This window comes from Elephantulus edwardii, unplaced genomic scaffold (genome assembly GCF_000299155.1).
Source record: "Elephantulus edwardii isolate Elephantulus edwardi_28Jun2011 unplaced genomic scaffold, EleEdw1.0 scaffold00126, whole genome shotgun sequence".
Lineage (NCBI taxonomy): Eukaryota > Metazoa > Chordata > Mammalia > Macroscelidea > Macroscelididae > Elephantulus > Elephantulus edwardii.
In genome coordinates this window covers 3529894-3539777 of record NW_006399876.1, presented here as the reverse complement: position 1 = coordinate 3539777, position 9884 = coordinate 3529894, and the positions used below count along the sequence as shown (strand labels likewise).

Genomic DNA, 9884 nt, shown 5'->3' with positions numbered 1-9884 from the left:
GGTGTGGATGTGGGTGTGTACAGGTGTGCATGTGCAGTGGGTGTGGATGTGGGGTTATGTACAGGTGTGTATATGTGGGGTGTGGATGTGGGTGTGTACAGGTGTGTACATGTGGGGTGTGAATGTGGGTGTGTACAGGTGTGCATGTGCAGCGGGTGTGGATGTGCATGTGTGTTCATGTGGGTGGAGAGAGGTGTGTGTGTGAGAGAGAGGAGTGCGGACATGCATATATGTGGGGACACGTGAATGTGTGTGTCTACATGTGAGTGTGGGGAAGGTGTGTGCACACACACATAGTGTATGCACGTACATGTGAATGTGTGTGTGTACACTCTCATGTGTCTTGAGCAGTAGGCGTGACACAGGCTCACCGCTGTGTCCACTGTCCAGCTCTCCTGCCCATCTTGGGCCCCCTGCCATGTAGGTGGTCTTTCTCCCCCACGAGGAAGCCATGGTCACCTGAGTGGGATGGGGTGGCCAAGGTGTCTTCTCACCCTCTTCCCCAGCCCCTTTCCTTGACCTTGAAGTTCAGGGTCCGCTGAGCTTTCTGGGGGTCTCCAAAGCCCCAGCACTGGACCCTCATTCTTTTGAGTGCCCAGGAGTCCCATACTGCCTGTCCTCTAAGCCTCGGGGGGCCACCCCTTGGGCAGCCAGCACACTGGCTATAGCCCTGTCAGGCTTCTGGGGGCCTCCCCTTGGGCGGCTGGCACGCTGGCCACACCCTGTCAGGCCCTCTCTCCCTGGTGCTGCAGGCTCGGGTCAGGATGGTGCTTGCCTACCTGTTCGCTCAGCTCAGCCCTTGGTCCCGGGGCGCACATGGGAGCCTCCTTGTGCTTGGATCTGCCAACGTGGATGAGAGGTGTGTGCTGGGCGCCCCACCTCTGAGAGCCACACTATCGGGGCGTCCATTGATGGAGGGCTTGAGGCCCACTGAGGAGACATAGCATCACCCACACACTTGCAGCAAGGTGGGGCCCAAACGAAACGCACCCCGTTGCCATCACGTCAGCAGCTCCTAGTGGCCCACGTGGTACCACAGACATGATGCTGTCTTGGTCATGTTCTCCCAGGAGCCGGTCACCAGGCCTTTGTCCCGTGGGTTCACACCGCCAGCCTTCTGGTTAAGCATAATGTAGTTGTATCATCAACTCACCAAACAGGAGAAACTGAGGCCCATATGCCTCTTAGTAAGATGGGCAGAGGCAGGTCTTTCCTTGAAATGGGATAGATAAGTCAGTGAGTGAGGACCAGAGAAGCTGGAGCTGGCCGGACTTCTAGCTCAGGTGTATCTCTGGCCAGTCAGCTGGGGTTTGTTTCAGAGAGGGGCCGAAGCAGGCTGTTTTGAGGAGTGGACAGGGCTGGGCAGTCTCTGCGGGCCTGGGCTAGGGTTATCGGCCTGTGGGGTGACGGGACACGATCCACCAAGAAGGCATGTGGCTTCCTGTGGCTGCTGTAACAGGGACCATGGTCCTGGAGGCTTAAACACACTCATGGGCCCCAACACCAGGGCGGAAGTCCAGCTCAGTCTTCTGGGCTGGCATCAGTGTCAGGAAGGGCTAGATCCCCCCAGAGGTTCAGGGAGAGTCCATTCCCTCACCTTGTCCAGCTTCCAGAGGCCACTGCCTCCCTCAACTGGTGACGCTCCCTCCACCTTCAAGACAGCATGTGAGTGGCCACCACTCCCTGGCCCTGTCTCTTCTTTCTACCACTGACCTCTTCCCTCCCCTTCTAAGGGCCCCTGCAGTGACACCAGGCCCATCGATGGTCATTCCCTGTCAGCTGAAATCTGTGCTGTGGCCTTCACTGTAAAGGCCAGAGGCCAGGCTGCTGCTGTGGATGTGAGTGGCCGTACAGCTGGCCCCCTCTTTGTGCAGGCCCAGCTCCACACATCGGCCCTGTACTGGCACCGTGACTGGCTGTAGGTCACACTGTCAGGGCCCAGAGGGTTTTCCTGGGCCAATGTTTGGAGTCAGTTGCCAGGCCTTTCTTCCTAGTCTCTGTCAGGAAGCTCAGCTGGAAACTGTTCAGCGTCACAGAAGTACAGCCTCCACGGCGGGCAGTCAGGTGATGGCTGTGTGCAAAGTGCACGATCTGGGTCTTGAACCCTGGTCTCCCACGTGGAAGGTGAGAGTTTTGCCGCTGAGCCACCCCTGGCTGTCTTGCCATTCCTGGTCACGTATCACAGGAGACAAAGACACAGAGGTCGTTAGACGTTCCTTCGTTGACCACAGGAGGCATGAGGAAGCAGAGATGGTAGCTGTGAAGAGGTGACCCTCACTGTCAGGCCCGGCATGCTCCTTGCAGGGGTCCCACCTTGTCCTCAGCCAGCCAATGCTGGTGCCCCCATGCCTCACCTTTCAGGCTCACTAAGGTGCACGCATTGTTCCTGGCACCTGCTCCTGTGGTACCTGACCCCCTGTCCCTCCCTTGTTTGCTGCACACACAGGGGGTCCCCTGAGACCCCTGACTCTGCTCCTGGAGGGAGCCTGCTCCCCATGATGAACATGAGGGGACCACAGGCTCCCATGAGCAGAGAAAAGGCATGCTGAACGTGTGTTTTGTTTCTCTCCCTCTTATCTGTCTCTCTCCCCTCTCTTCTCTCTCTCCCCTCTCTTGTCTCTCTCCCCTCTTTGTCTCTCTCCTCTGTCTCTCTCCCCTCTCTGTCTCCCTCCATCTCTGTCTCCCTCCCCTCTCTGTAACTCTCCTCTCTATTTCTCGCCTCTCTATGCCTTCTTGCTCTCTGTCTCTGTCTCCCTCCATCTCTGTCTCTCTCACCCCTGTCTCTCCTATCTCTCCTTCCCCTCTCTGTCTCTCTCCTCTCTGTGTCTCTCTCCTCTCCATGCCTCCATCCTCTCTCTGTCTCTGTCTCCCTCCATCTGTCTCTCTCACCCCTCTCTGGCTCTCTCCTCTCTCTTTCTGTCATGGTCTCTCCACTGTGCCTCTGTCTGTCTGTCCCTCTCTCCTTCTCAGCCTCCTTGGCTACCTGACCAAGTATGACTGCTCCAGTGCGGACATCAACCCCATTGGCGGCATCAGCAAGACGGACCTGCGAGCCTTTGTCCAGCTCTGCGTGGAGCGCTTCCAGCTGCCCGCTCTGCACAGGTGAGCGAGTGCTGGACACAGCGCGGGGCCCTGCGCCTGCAGAACGCCCTTGCTGGCCCAGCCACTTCTGTGACCCTGTGACCTGGCCAAGCAAGGCCTGTGCTGCTGCCTGCTGCGGGGTCCCTGGGCATCCCCTCAGTCCCCTCTGCTGCACCAGCCCTACTGCACGAGGTCCCCCTCCCCCTTACTGCCCTTCTCGAACCTTCTGGCTGTCAAAGGCTCTAAGTTAGTGAGCGCAGGGTGTGAAATCACACCTGAGGGATAGTCCACCCCAGCTCTCCAACGCCCCTGTGTGGGGGTGGCCTTTACTGGTCTCAGCCTGTGGACTGCTGGTTTTGTGCCCTCCCCACCAAGACCAGGGAGCCCTGGCAGCGTGGTCCATAGGGAGCTGCAGTGTCTCCAGTGGTTCAAATCCACCAGCTGCTCTGTGGGAGAGAGATGGTTAATTCCCTGGGCCATTTACATCTGGCCTCTGAGAACCTACTGGGGAGTCATCTGCCAATCAGATTCAACTCCACAGCAGTGGGTGTGGCTTTGACAGGACCAGCAGCAGTGCCCATGGGATGCTGTTAGTCATGGTGAGGGCACCACCAGCATCTGGGTGGAGGCCACGGGTCCCATCCCAAGCCCTGCACTACCCAGGGTGCCCCTTGTTCCCAGCAGTGTTGGGTCCTAAGCGCGCTGCCCTGCTCATGCTGGGGGCGCTCTGCAGCCAGGACCTTTCTGAAATAGCTCCCAAGGAGCCCCCTCGTTCTTGCTGCGGAGGCTGGGTCTGGACAGGTGGCCTTGCTGATATGTCAGACCCAGCCTGGACACAGCCGGCGTCCCAGGGATGTCAGGGGTGGGCTTTTTCACAAAGGTGGTGACCGCTGATCTCTGTCTCTCTGTCCCAGCATCCTTGCTGCCCCGGCCACAGCTGAGTTGGAGCCCTTGACTGACGGACAAGTGTCCCAGACCGATGAGGTATTGGTGTGGCCTGTTGTGAGGGTTTTTCTGCTCTGCCTGCCTCTGTCACTCGCAGGGTCCCTCCCCGGCCCCTCTCCACCCATCCTGGTATCCAGAGCGGACACCTTCAAACTTGTTCCTGGGCTACACGGAGTCACGCCTTCATCCCCCACTACATACAAGTCACCTTGGCATTTCCTGGACGCCTGTTCCCCCTCGGGGGAAGTTCCCCTCTGGTCCTGTCTCTGGAATGTTTTTCTCTTGAAAGACTGTTGGATTTTGCCAGAAGCCTTTTCTGCGCTGATCAGGGAAGAATTCCACTTGGTCGAGGCTCAGGATAATTGGATGATGCCTCTCTACTTCTGCTTCTCAAGTCCTTTGCTAATTGTATTTAGGTGGTCTACTGGTAAGAAACTGCACCGCAACACCAAGGGCACAGTGTTCGAACCCCCTAGTTGCTCCATGGCAAGATGGGCAATCTCTTCCTGTATAATTTACTGCCACCGGAGACCTGCTGGGGAGGGTCAGCGAGGGTCCGGTTCCAACTTGAGGGCAGACAACAACAGCATTCCTAAGAGAAGGGGCCCTGGTGGCACCGTGTTTAAGCACTTGGCCGCTAACGGAAAGGTTGACCATTGGGAGCCACCGGCAGCCCCACTGGAGAAAAGATGGGGTGTCTGCTCCCACAGAGACCGTGACTGTCACTATCGGGGGTTCTCAGGTCTGTCCTGACTGGAGGGGCAGACAGGAGCTGGTTTCAGTTCGATGTCACACAATATAATAAACAACGTCAACAAGCGTTTGAGTGCAGCAGGACGGAGTGTGACCCCCGGGGCTGCCCTCACCATGGGACCGTGTGTGGGCCCGTTGTTGGAGCCTGTGCCTCAGCCCCACTCGCTCAGGGCCCTCCTCAGTTCTGCTGACCTGCTTCTTTCTCAAGAACGATGCTCTTCTCCAGACACTGGCTCCCCCCATACCGCGACCAGAGCACGTGAGACCAGTCCTCCCCACGCTTGCGTCCGAGGAGCACGCTGGCTGCTCCTATCCGAGTCGGATTAGTTATTCTCTGGCGTCCAGGGTCTGCTCAGGGTTCTTCACCAATTCTTCTTCTTCAGTCTTTGCTCCTTCACGGCCGCTTCCGTAAGTGCTGACTGTCGGTCCAGCTCAGTGAAATCTTGGCAACGCCGGTCTGTCCTGTGTTTATCACCATGTTGCCTCTCGGCCCAGTGGTGAGGATTTCTGTCTTCTTCTGTAGACTCCTATCTTCAGGGCTTCATTTTCGGGAAGCAAGCCTGTGCCGTCTCCAGATCACAGGTCTGGTTGAGGCGCCTCGGGTGCTGATTCACCGTGCTGCGTTCTGTCGTCTCGCTTGCCAGATGGTTTGCACAGCGTGCTGATTAAATGTGTTCGCTGAAAGAACCCAGCCCTGGCACACACCTTTTCTGGTTCTAAACCGTGCAGGGTCTCTTTGTTTTGTTTGAAAGAGTGCCTCTTGGGTCTGTGCACCTAAAGGCTTGTTATGTTGTTTATGATACTGTGTGATGTTGGACCGAAACCAGCGCCCGTCTGGCCGTCTGGCACGCGTTTCAGGAGCTGCGGACAGTACAGGAGGACACTGCTCGTCCTCTCAGATCAGCTGCTAGACTCGGCCCTCCTGCCGCTGGGTGGACAGCCCACTCCTGACCCACGGGGCCAGCAGAGCTCGACTCTGTCCAGTAGACACTTGACAGCATTAGATTTGGTTCTATTTTGGTTTTAAATTATTATTCATAAGAGATACCAATCTATGCTGTTCTTCTGATGTCTTTGCCTATTTTGGATTAATTGAATTTGTCTCCAGGATTAATATTGGCTGCATAAATCGAGTTCAAAGTCTTCCTTCCTCTTCTATTTTTTAAAGAGTTTAGAACAAAATGGTATAAATCTTTGGCAGACTTCACAAATGAAACTGTCTATACTGAGGCTGGTTTGTGGGGTTATTATTGTTTTTGTTTGTTTGTTGTTTTTAAGGTAAAGGTCTTTAGAAGTTCAAAATGGGCGCCCCAGCTCTCAAAGTCACAAAATAGGCATTTGCAATGAATAAATCTTTGTACAAAATTCAGCCATTCAAAAAAAATAATAAATTTTAAAAAATTAATAAAAAAAACCCACACAATTCAGCCGTTCTGTCTTCAGCTTCCTTTCTGTCACCAAGTCTGTGATTTCCGCATGCCAGCCCTTCTTCGTTTCCAACTTTTTCATTCCGGTCACCAGTTATCATTCATGCATCTTGGCTGCCTGTTCAGTCTATCTCGGACTGCAGAGGTTGGCAGAAATCTTCAGTTCCCTCCTCTTTGGCTCTAACTGTTGGTATGTATATTTGACTAGTAGTTGTATGAACAGGTCTTCCTCGTCTGTGTGTGGGTAGCATCCCACCATTCACAGCACTGCACTCCAGGATAGGTCTTGAAGTGGGCTTTCTGACTGTGAATGCGACACATTCTTCCTCAATGTGTAATACCTGGCGTAATAATCCCTCTGACTGTCTGACTCACAATGGCCAAGTGCTGACTGTGGAACAGACCATCAGTTACTCATGTGCAGGTTCAAACGGAGGCTGAGGAAGATCAAAACAAGTCCACAAGAACCTAAACACAACTTTGAGTTTCTCCCACCTGAATTTAAAAATCATCTCAAGAATAGGCTTGAGGCATGGAGCACTGACGATCGAAGACTAGAGAAAGTTGTGGGCTGACTTCAAGGACATCGTTCACAAGAAAATAAAAGGTCACCACAAAGACAGAAGAGAGAGAAAATATTAAAATGGATGTCAGAAGTGATGTGCACGAGAACAATGAGATGTCAAAACAGCTGGAAGAAGTGCTGACATAAAGGAGATGAACGGATGATTTCAAAGGGCAGCTCAGGAAGACAAAGTATTGTAACAAAATGTGTACAAAGACCTGGAGCCAAAAAATAAAAAGGGAACAACTCCCTTGGCATTTCTCAAGCTGAAAGAACTTAAAAAATCAGGGAGCTCTGGTGGCCTAGTGGCAAAAAGCTGCACTGCAGCCCCAGAAGTATGCAGTTTGAATCCACCAGATGCTCTGCTGGAGAAGGAGGGGCAATTTCCTCCGGTACAGTCAGATCCGATTTGACGGTACACACACACAAAAAGTAATAATATTAAAAAAATTTTAAAAATCAAACCTCAAGTTGAAATACTGAAGGATTTTATGAGTAAAATCTTGAATGATCCAGGAAGCATCAAAAGAAGACAGAATATACAGAGTCACTATACAAAAAGAATTGGCTGACACAGAACCATCTCAAGGGGTAATATATGATCAAGAACCAAAGATAATGAAGAAGTTCAGGCAGCACTGAAGGTGTTGGCAAACAGGAAGGCCCTAGGAGTTGATAGGATACCAACTGACGTGTTTCAACAGAAGCAGCCCTGGACGTCCTTACAAGGCTGTGACGTGACTTTTAGAGGACAGCTACCTGGCCAGCTGACTGGAAGAGATCAATATTTGACCCCATCCCCATAAAAGGTAGTTCTATAGAATGTGGAATTTATTGAATAATATCCTTAATATAACACACAAGAAAAATCTTACTGAAGATTATCCGAAAAACAGCTAGAACAGTACGTCAACAGAGAAATTCAAGCTAGATTCAGAAGTGGCCATGGCACAAGGGATCTTTACTTACTGATGTCAGGCGGATCTTGGCCGAAAGCAGGAAACATCAGGAGGATGTATATTTGTGTTTTATTGGCGAATGCAAAGGCATTTGACTATGCAGATCATAACAAACTCTGGCTAACATTGAGAACAAAGGGAATCCCAGAACACTTAACTGTGCTCATGCGGAACGTAGACCTAGACTGAGAGGCTGTTGTCTGGACAGAGCAATGTTTAAATCCTAAATAATGCACGATTTAAAGTTAAGAAAAGTATGTGTCAGGGCTGTATTCTTTCTCCATATCTTTTCAATCTGTATGCAGAGCAAAACATTCAAAGAGTTGAAGTTTATGAAGAAGAATGTGAGAACAGATTTGAAGAAAGACTCATTAACTACCAGTGTTATGCAAACAACACAGCCTCACTCGCTGGTGATAAGGAGGCCTTGAAACATTTGCTGCAGAAGATCAAGGACTGCAGCCTTCACTGTAGATTACATCTCAACATCAAGAACACAAAAATCCTCATAACTGCGTCAATAGGCAGCATCATGATAGATGGAGAAAAAACTGAAATTGTCAACGATTTTATCACACTGGGTTCCACAATCAAAACCCTTCGTAACAGCAGTCAGAAAATCAGAAGACATGGCATAGGGAGAGTCTGCTGTCAGGGACCTCTCCAAAGTCCTGAAGAGGAATGATGCCCATTTAAAGACCAAGGGTGCACCTGATTCAAGCCATGGTCATTCCAGTCACCTGCTGTGCATCTGAGAGCTGGACAGTGAGTAGGGATGGATGATAGAAGAGGAACTGATGCCTTTGCATTGCGGTGTTGGAAAAGGATACTGAACATCCCATGGACTGCAAACAGAACAAACAGCTAGGTCTTGGAGAGGGTGCAGGCAGAGTGTTCCTTGTTCATCTCACTCACTTTGTGCATGTCGCCGGGAGAGGTTATTCCTTGGAGAGGAGCATCATGCTTGGAGAATAGAGCATAGATGAAAGAGAAGAAGACCTCAATGAGACAGACTGACACGGTGACTGCAGCCATGGGCTCAGGTGGTCAGAGATGATGTGACGGCATGGGACAGGGTGGTGTTCCGGTCATTCATAGGGTAGCTACGAGTCATACTCAACTCGACAGAACCTAACAGCAACTCCAGTATGACCCCCTAGTCACTGATGGCTTCTGTGAAGACTCCGTTTCCAAAGAGGCCTGTCCTCGGTCCCATGTAGCTGACTTGAGAAGGGCTGCTATTGGCCCCTGTCTCCTCCTGACCTCTTCCCGGTCCTGGGGCCCAGGTATCCCTTGGCTGTGGATGCACCTCCCGGGTCTCTGCCTCCATCATTGCCCGGCATCTTCCCTCTGTGTCCAGGATCCCCGCGTCCTCTCTCGTCAGGACACCAGTCACTGACTCCAGGCCCACCTCCTGATCCTGAGCCTGTGAGCTCACTCCCTCACGGGTGTCGGCGAGGCCCTGAGCCTCTCCTTTCGGAGGCCATGGCCCTACCCACTCCAGTCCTCCAAACTGTCTGGTTCTTTGCTTTTGCTCAGAAGGCCCCCAGTGGCCAGTCCATTTGCAGAAGTGCAGGCTGACCTCCTGTTGGGTTTTGCACTTTGCTTTGTCTTGATGTCAAGTGTGGACCCTTTACAGCGAGGAGGTTTGCACTGTTCTCGTCAATCAAGCGCCTGGCTGTGGTTGTGCAGCATGTGCTTACATGGTGTCTGTGTCACTGCCGGTGGTTCTCACACTGTGTCAGACGTCTTCACCCTGCTGTCGCGTGGCCAGCAACTGTCCACAGTACAGTGACCTGTGCACCCCACACATCCTGGAGATCCCCACATTATCCCTGAGCTCGCGGGGACCCTCAGCATCCACGCCAGGCTCTCTGGGAATGTGGCCCTTCCATGGGGTCCCTGCCTCAGTTCTCAGGCCCTCGCCCAGCCCTGACAGGCCGTCCCCCCATGACATGTCATCTCCTCCGCAGGATGACATGGGGATGACGTACGCCGAGCTCTCTGTCTACGGGCAGCTGCGGAAGGTCGCCAAGATGGGGCCCTACAGCATGTTCTGCAGACTCACCGACATGTGGAGGGATTTCTGCACCCCACGACAGGTGCGTGCCCTGTGACCCCTCATCCAACAGGGATGCTTCCTGTGACCCCTCA

The 9884-nt window shown here is 52.8% G+C and overlaps 1 protein-coding gene across 1 annotated transcript in view; it reads left to right on the top strand.

Moving 5' to 3' along the window:
- NADSYN1 (NAD synthetase 1) overlaps window positions 1–9884 on the top strand; it is a 51029-nt gene that overhangs the window by 37628 nt on the left and 3517 nt on the right. Inside the window, exons 16-19 of the mRNA XM_006893219.1 lie at window positions 753–859; window positions 2971–3102; window positions 3996–4065; window positions 9704–9832. Coding sequence (XP_006893281.1) covers window positions 753–859; window positions 2971–3102; window positions 3996–4065; window positions 9704–9832 — 438 coding nt within the window. The remainder of the gene's footprint in view (window positions 1–752; window positions 860–2970; window positions 3103–3995; window positions 4066–9703; window positions 9833–9884) is intronic.